Source organism: Mycteria americana, chromosome 1 (genome assembly GCF_035582795.1).
Source record: "Mycteria americana isolate JAX WOST 10 ecotype Jacksonville Zoo and Gardens chromosome 1, USCA_MyAme_1.0, whole genome shotgun sequence".
NCBI classification, from domain to species: Eukaryota; Metazoa; Chordata; class Aves; order Ciconiiformes; family Ciconiidae; genus Mycteria; species Mycteria americana.
In genome coordinates, this window is record NC_134365.1 from 34,043,413 (window position 1) to 34,063,040 (window position 19,628).

The 19,628-nt window shown below is 38.6% G+C and overlaps 2 protein-coding genes across 13 annotated transcripts in view; one reads left to right on the forward strand and one right to left on the reverse strand.

Moving 5' to 3' along the window:
* Positions 1-930: 930 nt before the first annotated feature.
* On the reverse strand, positions 931-15,979 carry PUS7L (pseudouridine synthase 7 like). 5 transcript variants are annotated; one of them, XR_012774406.1, is made up of 10 exons: positions 15,678-15,797; positions 14,495-15,432; positions 13,654-13,813; positions 11,834-12,029; positions 10,054-10,152; positions 8,419-8,500; positions 6,633-6,910; positions 4,961-5,014; positions 3,342-4,331; positions 933-2,472 (listed from the first exon to the last, which is right to left on the reverse strand). XR_012774406.1 is itself a non-coding variant. In XM_075494311.1 (9 exons), the coding sequence occupies exons 1-9, from the start codon at positions 15,734-15,736 to the stop codon at positions 2,467-2,469; spliced, it is 1,872 nt and encodes a 623-aa protein (XP_075350426.1). In that variant the 5' UTR covers positions 15,737-15,797; the 3' UTR covers positions 931-2,466. The 5 variants fall into 5 exon arrangements, 4 of the variants coding, with proteins under 4 accessions (XP_075350426.1, XP_075350416.1, XP_075350394.1 ...); XM_075494311.1 differs by lacking the exon at positions 3,342-4,331 and having other exon boundaries at positions 931-2,472; XM_075494301.1 differs by lacking the exons at positions 933-2,472; positions 15,678-15,797 and adding an exon at positions 15,822-15,979 and having other exon boundaries at positions 2,495-4,331.
* Positions 15,883-19,628, forward strand: part of IRAK4 (interleukin 1 receptor associated kinase 4) — a 33,379-nt gene continuing 29,633 nt past the window's right edge. For 3 of the 8 annotated variants that reach the window (XM_075494407.1, XM_075494359.1, XM_075494415.1), the window contains exons 1-5: positions 15,887-16,004; positions 16,309-16,478; positions 17,547-17,692; positions 18,014-18,211; positions 19,037-19,197. In XM_075494407.1, coding sequence (XP_075350522.1) covers positions 16,318-16,478; positions 17,547-17,692; positions 18,014-18,211; positions 19,037-19,197 — 666 coding nt within the window. In that variant the 5' untranslated portion in view covers positions 15,887-16,004; positions 16,309-16,317. Of the gene's footprint in view, positions 16,025-16,308; positions 16,479-17,546; positions 17,693-18,013; positions 18,212-19,036; positions 19,198-19,628 lie in introns of those variants that run through there. The other 5 variants (XM_075494369.1, XM_075494379.1, XM_075494388.1 and 2 more) reach the window with 5 other exon arrangements.

A 19,628-nucleotide genomic window follows, 5' to 3' on the forward strand; every position in this document is an offset into this window, starting at 1 on the left:
GCATGCAGCTGGAGCTCACTTTCTGGTTTCATTTCCTCTAAAAGGAACCTAGATCTGAACCAATGGGCTGCAAGGCATGATTGCAGACTGAAAGAAAGGAAAGTGTTAATAGTTTCTCAGCTTGTTCCCTTGAGCTTTTATTATGGGCAGAAGTTCTGCAAGAGAAAGGAAAAGAGGTTTGTGCTCATCAGCTGGGTGTAAGAGGTCAAATCACCAGCTGACAAGTACTGACACTAACAGAGGAGTTAATGGAGTTTTAATGAGTGAGCTGGGCCAATAATCACACATCTACCTGGCTTCTGAACTGCCTTTATGATAGGAATGTAATTTTAAGCCATCTCATTCTGAAAGATCTGAAAATTTGTACATTCTCATTGAGGATAATACTAGTTGTCAAATTTATAATGAATTAAAAGTAACAGGATTTCACAGATTAAGAACATTTGCATTTTTCCCATTCAAATGCCCAATTATCTATCATCTGTGCTGAAAAAATCAACTGGCCATTGAATTTAAAACCCCTTTTGTTAGAAACAGAATCAGAGACCTGTCTTCATTAGTATTAGCAAAGTGCTTTAAGGCTTATCAGAAAAGGATGGTAGCAATAGAAGTACTTAGTAACATGAGAGATGACTAACATATCAATCTTTTCCTTCCTCTGATCAGTGCACAATAATTATCATCTTTTCTAAATGCAGGGGCACAGATGTTTTGCTTATATAGATTATACTTAGGGAGCTGAGTATTGCACTCACACGAAACTCTCTGTATTCAACTGTACATAATCCTACAAAATAGCTGCTAAGATTAAGACAATGAATTACAAATAAATGCCCACTGAAATAAGAAGGATGTTTACCATATAAACACCCTAATAGCTAACCTGACTTTTCCCTAGTAGAACATTTCTGCTATAGGAATTTAATCCATGGACACACATAATTAGCTCTTTCACCTTAAAGTTGCTGAAAGAATGATTTGCTTAAGAAGATTAGTCCTTTTAGTGTTCAATAGAAGTACTGACAAATGAGCCTAAAATGATTATAGGGGAACTCTTTTAACACCATCTTCTGATCTTTTATTTTAAAATAGCATGCCTTTCAGTCAAAAACCTTTTAATCTGACCTTTTGTATTTTTCCAAATCAAGGCTCAACTTTTAATACATTATGTATTCAAATGTTGTATGTGATGAGATGGTTTTCAAGGCTGTTTTGAGCCACATGGAAGACAACCACAACAGTCTCTTTAAATGGAACTTCAGCGCTATTTATTTCTTCTGGTCATTGTAACTGCATGCAGCTTCCTGTCTGCACTGGAGCACTTTACCATGTCAGTGGTGACAGGACAACTCTTTTTGAGCTGTGCTGTACCAAAACGATTTGAGTTAAAAGTAATTTTCCAGAAGAGGGGTATCTTTAAGGGCAGGTGGAAGACAGAAGAGGTGATACTGAAAAGCGAAGACAGGAACAAAGCTCTGTCAGATGGGTCGCGGCAGGGAAATGGATTTTTCAATCAGTTTGGCTGTATACCATAAACTTGAGGTGTAGAGTAAGCACAAGAGCAAGCATTGTAAGTCGCCTACAGTGGCTCTGTAGCTATTGTTTGCATGACAGTCTATCTTCCTATATAAATCTAAGGGTCAAATTTTTAATTAATTACACAGACTTACAGAGTAATCCTCTTATTTAAGGCAGTGAATTATCTGGATCCTTCGTTGCTACACAGTTTTATACAAGCTTTGAAATCATGTGAATTCTATTTCTATATTTCTATTTTTCCTACTCCTATAATTCTAGGTCTATTTATCAACCTTCGGAGATTTATTTTACTCAGCTGTTAGCAACAACTGAAAGACTGATGCCATAAACAGAATTCAATTTATATTATTAATTCTCTCTCAGTAAAAATGAGTAGAGTTTTCCATTTTAGTTTTAAGTCATACTGCCATCTACAGATTGAATAAACACTTGCAATACTCTGTTTAGGATAACAGGGTAATCCAGGTTGGAAGAGGTCTCTGGTCTCAAGTCCAACTGCCTCCACAAAACAGGGTTGCCTCTGAGCTCAAACCAGGTTGCTCAGAGCTTTATCCCGTTGGGTCTTGGAAACCTCCTCAGATGGAGACTGCACAGCCTCTGGGAAGGCTGTTCCACTGTCTGACTGTCCTCACAGGGGAAAAGTATTTCCTTTTAACCAGTCTGAATCTCTCATTTCAATTTATGCTCATTGTCTCTTGTTCTCCTGTCATGCACCACTATGAAGAGCCTGGCTCCATCTTCTTGCTAACCTCCTCATAGATACTGGGGAGCTGCTGTTGGTTTCCCCCCAAGCCATCTCTTCTCCAGGTTGAAGAAGCCCAGTTCCTTCAGCCTCTCCTCAAATGGCAAGTGCTCTGGTCCCCAAATAGCCTGGAGGCCCTTCGCTGAACTTGCTCCAGATTTTTGATGTCTTTCTTGTGCTGGGGATCAAAACTGGACGTAGAAGTTAAATGTGGTCTAACACATGTTAAAAATGAGACATAATCCCTTCCCTTGATCTACTGCCTGTGTCCCTACTAACACATCCCAGGAGGCTGCTGGTCATCCTTGCTGCCAAGGAACGTGGCTGGTCCATGTTCAGCTGCCCTCTGGGCCCCCCAGGGCCATTCCCGCAGAGCCGTTCCCCAGCCTGTCCCTCCCCACCCTGGGCTGCTGCAGGGGTGCTTCCTGCCCAGGGGTAGCACTTTGTGTTTGCCCTCGCTGAATTTCATAAGGTTCGTGTTGGCCTGTTCCTCCAGAATGTCTAGGCTGCCCTGAATAGCAGCCTGATCCTCCAGAGTATCCATTTGTTCCCTTAATTTGGTGTCATCTGCAAATTCGATGAGGGTGAATGCCATCCCCTTCTCCAGGTCACTGACAAAGACATTAAACAGGATGGGGCCCAGGAGAGACCCCTGTGATACTCACTCCAGGTAGGGTATGGCCCATTAACCACTGCTCTCTGAGCCTCATCATCCAATCACTTTTTTACCCATCTGGTTGTCCACTCATCCAGACCATAATGTTCTAATTTGGTTTCAAGAATATTGTGGGACAGTGTCAAAAAGCTTTGCTAAAGCCAAGGTAAATGACATTTTCTGCTCTCCCCTTTTCCACAAATCCACTAATTTTATCACAGTTAACTGTGGGTTTTTTAATTAAGAAAAAAAATATTAAAGTTTTTTTCCAGGGATGGTTCCATTAACATTTTTTTTGCCACCATGAGGCTTTACAGTAACAGGAATAAAGTCTGCATCCTGTAAACAATAAAACAGGGTTTTGGGTTTATTATAAATGGTTTTGCAGTTATGTTAATTACTCACCTCATCTTGATGAGCTTACTTGAATAGGCGCTAACTAACAGCTATGCACTACTTAATCCTGGAATCCTTAGCATTAATTTAAGGTGGGGGATTCATCAAGTGCCTGATAAAGTATCAGATGACTTGTCACTGTTGACTCAGGACTTTTACCTTTTAACACATGGTACCTGAACACAACAAAAACACAATACATTTAGTGAACCTCAGTACAGCAACTTCTCAGTTAGATACCTGCAGGCTGCAAACTTGTAACATTATTGCTTGAACAGCAATTAGCATAAACCATTTTTTTTTAATTATTATGAAATAAAAGATACATTTGTTTGCTGCAAACATTTTCCCAGGATTTAACTTTGCAAGTCAGGTGTCTATGCAAATATGAAATTCATGCTTGCAGCCCATGGCTCCCTTAAGTTCTGTTAAACCTGCCTGGCATAACACATAACTTTTATTCCAATGCATCCAAGGGTTTGCATTTAGGGTTTGGAATGTTTTGGAACATTCCAAAGGGTTTTGATGGTTTTTTTTTCCTAATCAGTATGAATCTCAATCTATGAATTTTTCCTGTTTCTGGCTTGAACCTCTTATTGTCCCCTATTTTCTTGGCTTTATAAATAAAATATCACTATTGTATAATATTCCTGCAATCTTTCATTAACTGGAATCTTAAAAGTCACATTTCATTATTTCTCTCAGACAGACTGTTGCATAACATGAAGGATCAAGGTCAAATGATATATGAAGAGAGACTTTTGATTCATTCAGATGGTTGTCTTCAATTTCAATTCCTTTTTCACTATCTTCCAAAAAATATGACAGATTCTGAACATTTTTCAAAATGGGTCTGTAGCATCCAGGTATATTCAGCTGTAATGGAGACACTCTAAATTTGCACATCTGCAGCTCATCCTTAGAAAGCCTTTCATGGTACCATTGCCCAACTTTATTACTGGGATACTTGATACTATGTCCCACCATTGGAAGAACCACCTTCAAAGAAAAAAACAAAACAACAAACATATTTGAAATAAAGCCCACCAATTCCCCTTTAAATAAATGTGATTACAATTTTAAATGTGTCTAAATCTTGTGTTTTGGGGCCTGAAATAGTAAAACAGCAACTTCTCTTGTGAAATAAAGCTGTGTAAGGCAGGTATCTTGGATGTAATTAAAGCAGAAAAAATAATCAATGTATCAGAATTCCTAAAACAAACTAGAAATATACTAACATTAATTTCCTTGCTTGTTGGGAGAGATAGAGCAATAGACATTAAGTTGCCTATGTAAGACTTCACAGCTATGCACTCTGAACCTTCAAAAATTAGAACATCAACTGCTCTTGAATGTTTTTCCCAGTAGACTGAAAAAATTTTCAGAGTATTTACATTCAGCTTCAAGATAAATATTGCCATACTGCAAATGATACTGTACTTATTTCCATTACAAAGTAAATATTCTTTCCTCCTGTTTGTTATGAGAGTGGAGATTAGTTCACATGTGTTTTCTTTAATGTGCATTCTGGCAAGGAAGACTGCACCAGTTAATCACATTATTTTTAAAACAAAATATTTTAATGAAATAAAGAGATCAACAACCCAGAATTTGTCATACAGACTTACTTGGTTTATGGAGTATCTGTTAGCTGACTCTTCTGGAGCAGTGACTACATGAACCTGACAAGACATTTAAGAAGTTAAGAAAAAAAACTTTTTTAAAAATAAAACATACACTTTGTTTTAGAAATTATGCATTGTACTCCCAAACTCATAAAGGATTCTAAGGTTATTTGACTACTACAAGGACAATAATCTATTTCAGGTATGAAAAATAGTAGAGATGCTTAATATAAAGTAATCTGTTTACTGGTAAATGGCATTGCATTAAATATTTACTGATGCTAGCTCCCACTAATTAGCAAACTATCACTACAAACTCATATTCTTTGAGTTTGAAGTTAACTGTGCCAATGCAATCTTGTGCTACAATCAGCAAAAGCAAAAATACTACGAAAAATATTTTACATTAAATAGGAATATATCTACATTAAATGCAATAACTCAATACTGAATTTTATACCTCTGCTTTTCATTTTATTTGATCTACTAGTTTTATTAACATTCACTCTCAAAAATATTGTGGAAGAAAAATCACAATGGAAACAGAAGCCACTCTACACGGACTGGAGGTTATTCAGTAACCTTCCAAGCGCTCTTATTTTCAAATTTGTAAGATGTTCACCCAAAAGAAATGACATACATTCTGCCTATGCACACACCTGTTTATTATCCAGTAAAACACTTCTATGCTTTATGTGACGATCAGGAGAAAGTTAGAATCACAGAATCATTTAGGTTGGAAAAGACCCACATCTACACGTCTTTTAAATACCTCCAGGGACGGTGACGCAACTACTTCCCTGGGCAGCCTGTTCCAATGCTTGACAACCCTTTCAGGGAAGAAATTTTTCCTAATATCGAATCTAAACCTCCCCTGGCACAACTTGAGGCCATTTCCTCTTGTCCTATCACTTGCTACTTGGGAGAAGAGACCCAACTGCTTCCACAATAAGAAAAAGGTATGCCAACCCTGAAAGAAGAATGGACTTCAGAATGGACTTCATCATGCCAAGACCTGGGACCAGCATACACTCCACTGCTGGGTGCTGTTCATTGGCTCACCCATGGCCCCATACACAGCACCCAGGCTGTGCTGTGTGCAAGCAGAAGCACTCCCTTGCCCTTCACTACTCTCCCTGTCAATCTGTTTTAATTGCCTGAGTAAGTGAAATGGTGCTACACATGCTTTGACTGTGTAGCTGCAAAGAGATGACCAGTTTGGTCTGAGGCCACCTTTCACCATGGGCTTACATTCATTAGTATATATAATGGGAAGGTCTGACCTGAAGAGCAAGACTCTGATCTGCACTGACTGATAATATAGGCGCACCCAGAGTCCACTCTGAAGGTTTTCCCCAGTCAGATTCTAAGAGAGCATTATATAGCATGCAGGCTAAATTCTTACATATATCAATTCTGACATTCTGTTCCTATTCTCACTTGAATAAAATGAACAGTTAGAACAGATAAAAGCTGCTAATATAGATCTCGCCTATTTATGGTGAATCAAAAAAAGCTACATCACTTTTTTCACCTTTGTCACTAATATTAAATATTTTAATAAATGAACCAAAATAAAAGCTTGAGTATGTCACAAAATTAGAGTATGTCTGAGTATGTATTCAAGTGCATTAAGCTATTTTTTTTTTATAAGAACTATTTTGTGAAGACTCACCTTGTCATTCAGGGAAATGCTTTCATCATTTTCTTCTGAGAAGACAAGATCACCCTCAACAACTTTTGAACCATAGATCTTCAGTCTATATGATGCTGCTTCATTCCAAATTTTACTGCAATAAGCATGGACATAGAATATGCGCATGGAATGAGGAATATTGAGCCATCCTTTGGTACAACCTTCGTGATTTACACCATAGCGATTTAAAGCTCGTAGCAACATCTTCTCTCTCACTTTAAATTCTGGCAGCATCACAAGTGCACCCTTTGCATCTTCTGATATAAACAAAAATAACCATATAAGTAATCCCTGATTTTTCAAATATTACCTGTCAGGAAAAAATACACTTAAGAAGATGAAATAATCAGGTAGGGAAAAATGGTGTAAGTCTAACCTCTTTATGCTGACTTTTAGGTTATTATTCCCTTTCCTTCAATGTGTCATGTTAGACAAATTTCATCTTAGATGCCTATCAACACAGTCCTATGAATTCTAGTCTACCTCATGCAGTATAAAGTAAACTACCTGTCATTCAGTTATTCAGCCTAGTTTGCATTGTTGTGGGTTTTGGGTTTTTTGGGGGTTTTTTTTTTTTTTTTAGAAACCGACTTCATCACTCCAAAGTTTTTTTTAGATCAGGTAACTGAAAGTAAAAACCAAGCTATAAAAGAACATTAAACTCTACTTTATATCATTTGAGAACGTGTATTTGATAGGGGGTAAAAATCATGTCTTTATTTCAAAGGTACAATTTGCATTGGGAAGTCTGAGCCTTCACCAAGACGAAAATATATTTAATCAGCTTTGTACTACATTATATAGATGTTGTATATTTAAAATTTTATGGTTTAGAGATTTTCTCATTACAAGTGATTATCTGACGAAGCCTTTTGCATAGCCTTTTACCTTTTGCTTTCAGGAAAAGGAAAACAGCTGTTTTCAGAGTCCACATCAATGTCTTTCCATGCATCATACAGCAATGTACAGCACAGAATGATTCATTGTATCTTTTTTGTGAAGTGAAATGAAACATATCTGTGTCTCTTGAAGCTATATATCATAGTTTTCTGTCAATCTACAGTGATAAGCAGGCTAATAGATGTGGAATATTTGAAAAGCACAAATATATTTGAAGACAAGGGCAACTCCAAATTTTTTGTTTTGGAGACAAAGTTAAGTTGAATGATAAAAACAATAAATATGACAAACAGAGCATTTTACTCAGCACACTTCTGCCTTTGACATATTTTGTTGATTTTAGCTCAAGACAGAAAGAAGGTAGATCACAGGAAAGCACAGAATAGATACATAATTAAAGAGATGTAAAACCAAAGCCCAAAGGTGCAAAAACCAAGAGCTAAAATTGTTATAGAAATCTCAGAAAATTAGATGCCCACACATGGTAAATGCTGAGTATGAGTTGGTGTCTCATTCCTGTATACTTCATTTATTGGGGAGGAGAAGTTTATATTCCAAAAGACAGATGGAAGGAGGCTAAAACTGCTTTGATAAAATTATCTTAGTCTTTTCCAGCATTATGCTATACAGCGTTTGTTTCTATACCATCTTGCACCTGAAGTACATTAGTTTTCCACTATTTTGCACATTTAGGGTCTCATCTTCATCTAATTTTTAACTGTGCAACTCCACTGAGTTCTGCAGAATAAGCTATTAAGTGCTGTAAAGCAGCAGCAAAATAAAAAGTATCTCTCTGTGCAGCAACAACTTATTCCCTCACAATACCGACCCTGAATAAATATACAGACAATTTAACTGGACATACCAGTTTGAAGAAAGTATCTTTTTGCGTTGTTTACAGGGTCATCAGTATCTTCAGGTGTGAAGAATAACTTCACAGCTTTCACCTTTAAAGAACAATATTAATAATTTTTTTTTGCATTTAAATATAACTATTTGTCAACTAAACAGATAATCACGCATCCAATTCTGTGTTAACATATTCTGCAACCTCTCAAAATTATATCAGTTCTTTAAGGTCAAAGTCAAATTCTCCCTTTCACAGAAGATGCCATGAACAGCAAACCAACGTGGTTGTGTCCCTTCTCCTATTAAAGAAAGATTTTAGTCACACAGAAGACACAAACAGCTTTTGAAGCTCTATGAGAAATCAGTCACTCTTCTGGAACATCCAGTTAGAACTCCTCCACTTTGAAATGCCATCATTCTATCCTGAACAGGAAGGTTCCTTCTTTCCCTTTTGCATGTTTCATGCAAAATTTAGTCTGAACACTTCCCACAGTCTCACACAGAGGGACAACAATCTTTCTTTTTTTTAAACTGATCTGTATTAGGTTAGATGACACTGTGACAGGGAAAACACTACACTAACCTGTCCTACTTGCAGCACCAGTGGAGCCACACAATTTGCTAGCACTTATACCCATCTGTGACATCTCGTTCTTGTCCTCCTCTGTATTGGACTGTGCAAACACATACTGGCACATTTTTAATATAAATAGTAGTTCCTACATGTTTTAAATTAAAAAGTACCTACGTTAAGACTAGAGATTTAAATCATTACTCTTCAGGGACTGGCAGCTGGTACCAACTTCTAGCATACCAGAATTCAAATGTCAGATACATCAACAGTAACTTTTATGGGCTGTTCTCAAATCTTGATTCTTCTCATATTTGGAGAATAAGTTTTCCTGACTTTTCTCAGAATCAAAACAAGATTAGAAGAAAAGGATGCTCAAGTATTCACTTGACTTTGTAGTGTCTGATTCTGTTTTATACCTGTGCCGAGTACTATACCATATACATTGAAAAGTATATGACTCATCTTATGAATTATTACTTAAGAAATAAACTCTCCTTAGCTTACATGGGAGCAATCACTCAGAACTAAGAGTTTGGGAAAGTAGCCAAGGAATAATGGAAAGCAGTAATCTCTTCTATATAGCATATAAATTACTCTGATATTGAAAAAGCAAATCCTTTCATGTGATCCCATGTAATATCTTGTGACATTTTTAAGAAGTATATAGACCCCCAGCAGGATAAAGAGGCTACAGGTTAGGAGGCAATCAGGACCATGAATAAACATTGTATAAAGATTGCTTCACTGTAGTGTTCAAACCTTGTATGGAATGCAGCCACTTTCCTGCGAAGTAGCATGATGATGATCACAATCGCATACCAATCATAGACAGAAAAATCACTGCCTGAACTATTTAAAGCTACACCTGCTGTTTAAAAAAGATTTTTTTGTTTCAGTATGAAGATTTTCATGCTTATGTTGTTGTCAAAACTGATCTGGCAATTACTTCCAGAACACATATGGGTTTATCTCACAAATGAAATTGTTCACTGGGAAGGTCAACTCCAGCGCTAGACATTGCAACACTAATGTAAAATTAACTTGACAGTAACCACTTAAATTACAAAATGAAAATACCATGTTTTCATTCAGTAAAGCCAATCCTATTTGATCTGTCTGAACATTTTGTCCTTGTCCAAATCGCTGAGGTCCGTAGTAATTTACAAAACCTTTTGCCTAGAATGATAAAGAATAAGTATGTCAAAAGCATGAAAGTGCCAGGTACAATTAGTAAGACTAACCATACAACACACATACATCTACATTTACATCCAAAATGCATACAAACTGTTTTTTTAATCAGAATTAACACATAAAAAACCCATAAGTTATGATTCATTACGATATTTTAGCACCTAATTTAGAAACATCTAAAAGACAACCAAGTTCTATCAGTCTTCACTTTCACAAAAAAATAGGTAAATGAAACAAAATTATTTCCATATAGTTAATTATTATAAATACAACTACAGGTCAAGTCAAAGTAATTGAGTTTTTTATATGCTCCAAATTATGAAATCTCTATTCAAGCAAATGCGGCATAGCACAGGTAATGAACAGTAACCACTGTTGGACATTTTTTCTTAAAAATACTAATCTTTTTTCACATGAGATCATTTGTATTATTATTACAATTGTAAAGACCAAGAATGAGCACTTCTGCTAATTGGGATTTTCAGTCTCCTGATGAGTTCTAGGTCACATGTGGGCAGTAAAATCACAGCCATGTGACCCAATGAGAACATCCTTTTCTAGAAAATAGTAAGTATGCATGGAGTAGACAAGCAAAAAACATACAGTATTTGTTTTGGAAATGGTTTTTCAGTTCAAATTATATAACCTTGCTTTGGACATCCTTGGGTCCCATACGCGATTTTGTTTTCATGGAACATGAAAAATCCGTATTTTGGATTAACACACATGCTGTTTTTGTCATTCATCATCTGACCAGTAAACTAAATCTAATAAAGCAAGACACACAATCATAGGAATTTGTGTTCATTTTCCAAATAGCAGAACAAAAAACCAGTCAGATGGAGCAGAGAGAGAGAGAAAAGTATTAAAGTACCAGCTGAATGCTTTTTTCAATAATAAAATTAATTTCCAAAATACATGTAATGTATTTTGCTTTTGCACACTGGGTAGTTTTCCTTCAAGTCTTCATTCCCAGATTAATCTTCTTAAAGTAATTTGTATTATGGTTATTACTTAGAAAGATAGGGCAAGAAAATTACTGCTGTAGAAAACACCTAATGGTTTTCTTTTCCATTATTTTCTTTTAGTTTTCTCAGTGATTTAAGAATGTCTGATGACGCGGTTTTCTTCAGGGATTAAGGATAACAGCAATCAAAATCCAATGAATTTCAGGGGATCTTCTTTCTCTGCTACAGACGTTTCACATGTATTTATGCCACGAAAGTATGCAGTTTTTCACCCGAGCCAACCATGCATGTTCCTCACATGACCAGAAAACGCAACCAGTTGACATGTGTAACTATAGTCTTTCACCCTGTCAACTGCCACAGTGAAACACATCACTTCGGTTGGCCTTAGGTCTGTGCAGCAATAGGTCATATATCCATGCTCATTTGCTACCAAATTTCCCATCTGTCTTGCTGCACCACTCTGGGGTCTGCAGTCTGTAGCACAAAATGAATTCACTTATGGTCCCTCCTCGGAAGGCAGCTTTACTCCTGATTCCTTAAGTAATGCAGGAAAGACATAAAATAGCAAAACCCATCAAAACTGGGAAATAGTGCCATTATTGTGCTATTACAAGCATTTTCTTTAAAAGTACTTTTCTTACAGCACAGAATTAAAACTCTACTCATTATTGGCAGCCATGAGGCTTTTCTACCTCAACATTTTCCATTGCTTCAGATATTCTCTCTTTCAAATCTGCAGAAGAGTCATGACTGTGGTGTTTGAGATCTCTCACAACTATATCAAAGTGATTGCCCTTCAGCTGACCAAGTCTAAGGTGCTGGCATGCTGAATGTATGTTGTGTATTCTCATGCCTTTGTTTTCCATTTTGCTTCCAATTTCTTTCAACCTGCAGAAATAATTGGGAGAAATTATGAACCATCCTCACTAAAGCTATCCAACTTCTAATGTCTTCTTCACCTTTGCACTAGAATTAAAAACACTTCAAAAAAATTAAAAAGGGATTTAAGACAGATTATTATGAGAAAACCAAATCAAATGCAGAGACAGAAGTCTTAAAATGTAGTTATAGTCCAGAAATACTTTTAAATGTTTGCTTCATTTGCACTTATATCCTGCAGCTCAACAGATATTGGAATGAAGCGATTCACTGAACTTTCTCAAGGCAACTGAACTGAATTTTGCATTTTTTATTGAAAAACAAGTAATTTACTCTTCAGTCCTAAAAATCTGCTTTTCATTAAAAAAAAAAAAAAAAAAGAAAAAGTAATGCGCTCTAGCAGACTCCAAAACACAATTGCTCTTTCTTGGTCAGCCTGAACAAAAACAAACTCAGCACACTGATTCTCTGGGTATGCTTGCAGATGCTTGTAATTGGAAACACAGCTGACAGTTCAAGTATTTGCCCTTTAAAATATCCACTCAATCTGTTTGTTCTTATGTGTAAGTAATAGTCATTCAAATCAAAGGAAACTTTCAGCATAAGAGCTTACACTCTAAGCAGTATTTTAATAACTTTATAAATTATTTTTAAAAATTATTTGTTTTCCCTGTTACACTAGTGGCTTGGAAGCATTTAACTATTTTTCTTTATCATTTAAACATTAATGCAAAGTTTTGCTAACTATCTCTTGAACAACTGGCCTTACAGCCCAGTTTGCAGTGGAGTTTTACTACTGATATTTATTTATGTTCGTAATAAATCCTAAAAACATAACTTCTGCTTTCCTTTATTTGCAAAGTGTACTTTGTTGCTAAGACCAAAAACCACTAGAAAGTTAAAGCTGAGGAAGAAATAAGTTATGGTTTTGACTCCAGCAATTTTTTACTGTTACTATGGCAGAACTTAACATATATTTTTTACCCACTGAGTTGGCTACAGAGAGTAACAAAAATGAGGAATGGCAAGGCACATCTTCCATTATTGACACATTATTCAGAATGTATTTTCTGTCCTCAGGTTTCATGATACCTTCTTTACTTAGTCTCATGTTTCTAAACTGGGCAATACAATAGAAATTGATACTTAACACTCAAAGACAGCATCTGTCCAAAGTATACTTGTAATGATTTACTTTAGGTTTGTAGCTGTGTAAGGCTTTTAAATTGTTGTCTGTGGACCACCAGACAATACTTTGATAGTATGTGGAAACCTGTTGTGTCAAGTAGTATAGGCTTCTTCTCGGTTCCAGCTAGTGGATGATATTTAAGAAATTGTAAAGTGGATCACATGAGCATGAATTGGAAGGATACTGTCCCAGACAGTATAGTATATTCGTATTATGAAAAAACAGAGAAAGGCAAGACTTTTCCTTAAATTCCAACACTGGGGGATTTCCATGCTAAGCTGTATATTCCCCAAAGCCACAAAATAATACAGCCGTTTCCACTGTGCTCTAACACAGAAGAAGGGAAGACAGATCAATAAGAACATTTCAGAAGATTGTACCACATTGATACCTATTAACACATAAAAATATGTGCTAAACTGAATGCACCCAGATTGTCAGTACCTCTCAGGAGTCACCTTCTTCACAACCATAGGTTGGTAAGTAATAGCCTTCTTGTCTTTGATGCCAGTGTAACTGAAGTCTGAAGGAAGAACACTAAGTTCAGCAGCCAAGAAGCCGATTGCTTCTAGTGTTTCTAGATTTTCTTTCTGAAGGGTGAAAGCTGAAACAATCATCTCAGAATTATTAGGAATTTCCACTTCTAAATGATACAGGTGTTCTGCCATGACAGATGGCTAGGTTCTTCCCTTCAAACTACAACAGCATGGAAACTGCAAAGAAACAGTCCTCCCACCCCACAAAAGTAAAGGAAATGAGACTTTTTCAGTACTGAAAGAAAAAAATAAAGACACAGTACACAAGACTCTTTAGAACAACCAGAACCCCTGCTGCCTTTAAAAATAGCACGCGTTAAAATGCAACACAATTCAACGAACATGTATCGACTTATTGCGAGAAACGTTCTCTATATCAGAAACCAACTGCTTTAAGGAATGAGATCATAAAGCAAATTTGACCTTAGTAACTTGTCCAACATCTAGATGCATCTTCTAAAATCCCCCAACTACTTTCAAGGGAAAGCTAGCACACAGGGAGTAACACAGAGTTAGTGCTACAACTACAAGAACTGTAACCATTATCACTGAACAGTTTATGTAAAATCATGCAGTAACTTGATTCATCCATCCTCCAGCAATGTAACTACACTGAATTAATAATAATTTATTTCAGCATAAACAATGGGTCAACCAGGCCTATATATCATATAAAAATGATTCCGAGTCTCAGTCTTAGTAAAGAACACCGTAATACCTGACACTTTCACTAAAAATGTAATATTTACCTGTATAAATATCTTGTTTTTCCTGGAAACCACCAGCAGACCTTTTTCTGGACCAACTTTTTTCTCGAAATCGTACCATTATTGACATCTTTGGATGATCATTGACATCTGTCACAGTAAAAGACTTTGTTTCTAAAAGTTTTCCAAATTTTCTATTGATAAAGTGGTGAACTGCTTTTCTGTGCTCTTTGTTTCCATCAGGCTCAAAGGAAAATGTAGAATTTTCTAGCTTTGCATCTAAAAATTTAAAGAAATCACTTGTTTCCTTTTCAGTCACTAACTGACAAAGTTCTCTGTAATCAGCATTTCCCTTTACAATCATTTCATTGTCTTTTGTAACAGTGACTAGAAAGGGGAATTTCTGCCTAACAGCACTGTGTAAATCAGCTCGATTTTTCTTGTCCAGTATAGGTCCCAGTGAGAACTCCCTAGTGCCAGCATCGGCATTATGTTCCAAGTCCCACGCATCCTTCAGATCGCAAGCAAATTTATTAAGCAGTTCACTCATGGGTTTGCCTAGTAAGGAATCCACTGTACTGGCTTCCTCGAGGCCAGATTTTGGTGCAGGTTCACCCTGACGCTGTTTTTTGTTAGGGGGTGCAGAACAGTCGCCTCCTGCCCAGCTTGCGTCACGTTCCGAAGGACTGGGCGCACCACCACCACAGCCCTGGGCACACGGACTGGGAGGCTCCGTTCTCAGCTTTTTGGGTTGCTGCAGGCACGGGCTACTTTGTTCTAGCAGTGCTTCGCTGGTTTTCTGAAGCAATTCAGCTCGGGTGTCCCTAAGTAAGTGTTCGGGCATCTCGATTTCTGTCACTACGAAGTCACTCGGTGAGTTTTTGATAGTGCCACAGAAGCCAGTGTGCCCAGTCACGTAGCTGAAGGAACGAAGCATGGCTCCCCGGCCTTCCCCTGCTCCCAGCCAGAAACCCCTACACCTGCAAGAGGAGAAAATAGACAAAATATCACCTAGTAAAGAAAAGGCTGCTGAAAAGCAGGCAGGGAGGAAGGGCCGCCGGCTCCGCTCCGGTCCCGAACGGCCGTTACGGGTCGGTTCACCGGCACGGCCACGCGGGGCGGCACCCGCACCCGCACCCGCGCCCGCGCCCCCCGCCAGCAAGGGCCGCCAGGGGGCGCCACGACCACCCGGTCCCCACCCCTTCCCCACCGCCAGGGACGGTACCAACTTCTCCAGGCGCGCGGGGAAAGAGAGCAAGGGACCCCCCGCTCCCGGCCAGCCATGGGGCGCGCCGGAGGGGGCGGGGCATCTCCCGGGCAGCCTATGGGAAGGCCGCGTGGGAGGAGAGCGCTTCCGCTTTCCGCTTACCGAGCCGCTGTCTCCGTCCCGGTGACGGGACGTCATCGTCTTCGTTATCGTCAGAGGTTGAATCCCTCCCTCTTAAAGGGGAAGTGATGCAGTGGGAACGCCTGACGTGAAGCAAGGCGCGCAGGGCGGGGCGGGTCGTGGGCGCTGCCGCCAGGAAGCGACGGGGGTCGGCGGTGAGGTGAGGTGAGGTGAGGTGAGGTGAGGTGGCTGCTGCCGCTGCCGCCGCCGCCGGTTGGGGGCGGGGGAGGGGGCGCTCGCCTACCGGCGACGGCGGGAGCTGCGTCGGTGGGGGCAGCCCCGGGCGGGGCGGGGCGGGCCGGGCCTCGCTGGGCGGCCGCGAACCGGCTGTCGGAGCCGTGAGGAGGGGGACAGGGGCGGCTGCTACGGGGCAGGGCGCGAAGCAGCTGCGATGTCGGGTCTGACGCGTTACTGGCTTGCCGCAACCCCGGCGAACCTTTTCGGTAACGGCGCCGTTTGTGTTCCTTAGGAGCTGAAGATGAGCAAGCCCGTAACGGCTTCAACGTACGTCCGCTGCATTAGCTACGGGCTCATGAGGCGGCTGGCAGATTTCATCGATCCGCAAGAAGGGTGGAAGAAATTAGCAGTTGATATAACCGATCCCTCCGGTGAAAGCAGATACAACCAAATGCATATAAGGTCCTATATAGAACTCATGTAACAAATTATGTTTTAAATGTTTAACGTAAATACTGTTGTCCATCCCATACCGTTGACCATTCCATTACTGTAACTTGTTGCAGTTTGTGTGCTGACAGGTACTTAAGAACTCATCTTACAGTACTGTTTCCTTAGGGAACTCAAGGTAATTATTCTTAATTGTTCTGTAGTTGAGTTTTCAGACAAGCCATAGCCAAAGAAAATTAACTGAGGAAATTAGAATTAATTAGGGCCACGGACATATGTATTTTTAGCGATACAGCATTGGCTGTGTAACTTCCTGTACCCTAGAGACTAGTAAACATTGACTTCATCGTGCATCGTCACACAAGAACAGCACAAGAGGCAACTGGACTGTAACTCCTAATTCACTGTTCCCAAGAAAATGTCCAACAAATGTGGGGAGCCCGAGGCCTAAAACTAACAAGTTTAATTTAGAAGTAATGTCAGCAGTATTTTATGAACATCTTGTTGCTTGAAGGGCTTGTTGAATCCTTAAGCTATTTCAAACGTTATGAGATTTTAAATACCCTACGTATCATCTTGGGTTTCCAGTCTTTCTAGTGATGTTAGCATTAAATCTTCGTTTGTCTTTCTATACTACTAATAAATCAGTCAGAATAATGGATCTCAATTTCTGCTTAATGCCCATCTCAAAACATTCAAAATGAAGTGTGAATGCCAAATTGATGGAAAACGTTTGAATTTTTTTCCCTTTGATCTGGCTCTGACTTGCCCTCTGTCTCTCATTGACATTCTCTTCTCTGTTAGGCCCATGTGCCGATATATTATGGGTCCTGGACAAAATGTTGAAGCCATGTATGCATATTTTTCCCTTAGTTTTTCTCATATTTTTGCCCTGAGTTTTAATTTCTTTAGGTTTTTTAGCTGCATTTTCAGAAAATTTGCAAATAATTGTACAGTACAGTTCAGTACATTCAGAATTTTTTTAAATTTTTTTTTGTCATTTACCTTTAATTGCTTTCCCTTCTTCATGGTTCTCGAGGTCACTTTTTTTTAAATTTTGGTCTTAATTTATCTTTGAAGGAGATTTGAGGCATTTGTACAAATGGGAAAGAGCCCCACATGTGAATTACTTTATGACTGGGGAACAACAAACTGTACAGTTGGTGATCTTGTGGATCTGCTGATTAGGAATCAATTCCTAGCACCAGCAAGCCTTTTGCTTCCAGGTAATTGTTACTCTTGTACATTTTGTACCGTCCTCTCAGTTTTCTAAGATGCTAAAGAGCTTCACAGTAACTTGAAAATCGGAAAGGATTAGGTCAAAATAACCAAAAGTTGGTATATTTTCCATTTTCCGTTATTTGTAATAACAGTTTAAATAAGAGTTTCAAGTTTAAATAAGAGTCCTGCAGCTTACACATGGTGGCAGAATATAACCTTCTCATGATGCTTACATGTCTCCTAATCTTAGTAAATACTTGCATTAATGTTACTTGTTTTTTCTGATTCCTAATGTAGTTAACAGTTTTTCTAAATTCCATTTTCAGAAGCTGTAAGGATGGCACAAGAAGTTACATTACCTCTTTCTTCACAGGAAACCTTGCCTATACATGAGAAACAACTGCCTATACAGGAAAAAGAAGTGGCATCTGTAAAGCCTGTTTTAGCTCAGAGTACTGAGAAGCAACATTCAGCTCCTCCCTACTTAAGTCAAGAAAATAGCAGCTCACAGTCTAGTAACACAGGTAGGCACTTAGTTTGGTAGAATTAAGTACAGTCTTTTTTGCTGATCTGTCCTTCACCCCATGTGAAATAAATCATAGCAGTGCGTTAGAGTAATGACTATATTCCTGTCATCATGCATGCATAGGAAACGGCATCTTGCTTTTGCTCTTGTTCTGTGCGGCTGTGAATTTAGCTTGGATAATAAGATGTCTGAATATGAGATGCACCTTGCCAATAAGGTGGCTACTGTGATGGAAAACTTGACGGTTAATTAAATTGCAATTTATTTTGTGCTACACATAATCCTGTTGCCCTTTTTCAATACTGCTTTTGTAGACTGTTTAGCATCTTGTGTTTTAAAGCTGGATTTTACATGTCAGAAATGACTAAGAATGTTGGAGAAAAGAAGACTAAAGAAAGCATTCTAGGAAAGTATATCTTTACTCTCTTCCTTTCTGAAGGCCCACTTCTGGGTTGCTACCAGCAACATGATGTGATCCAGATATATTTTTACATCTGATGCAGTGTAGTGCTCTCTGTGATCTGCTGCGTGTTTAATTTATATTACCTGTATTACAAGTATTAACAAAAAATAGAATCGGAAGGCTGCTACAGTGCTAGTTGTGAAGAAAATTATGCATAGCTAATTATATATATTTATCTGCATTTCTTTTTTTTTTTTTTTTCTGGTATCTTCATCACAAAGCTGAAAACAGGGGTCCACTATGTCAGGATTTGCATGGTAGCAAGTTTTTGGTTTAATAGAACTAAAGCAGAGAATCTATTCAATACACTTGTTCTTAAGTGAAAACATAGTTGTTCTAAATGGAAAATATATCTTTCAGATTTCCATAATTTTGGGTTTCATGACTTGGCAAGCATTACAAATAATTTTGATGCACGACCAGAATCAGCTGGAGGTAATAAACTGGGAGAAGGTGGCTTTGGCATTGTGTTCAAAGGCTACATCAATGGCAGAAATGTGGCTGTCAAGAAGCTTGTTGCTGTGAGTTGCCCCAGGCATTTTTCTTTTTAATGACTGTGTACTTTATAGTATAGACTTGTTTATCTGTGGAAAGTGTTGAATGATACACTTCAAAAAGTGTCACCGTGTTAAACATTAGTTGAGTACCTTATTCTGTGGTCCTGTGAGTGGTGTGTGTTGGCACAGTCACCAGAGATGAAGTCTTGCCCGTTCTGTAGCTCTCCTTTGAGTGGCTCAGGCAAGTTGTCTGGAAGAGCAGAGTGCTCCCACAGTTCCCCTCCCTCCCCTGCGCACAAGAAGTGGCAGAAGGGAAGGGGTGCTAGGGAGATTTCCCTCTCAGAATCAGATGAACGATTCACAAGCTAAGTAGGTATTGCCACAGAATTTTCTTCTTCATAACCAGTGGTTTGTGTGAATAATTAATTTTGTAATGAGGAAGTGCTCTTAGTGGG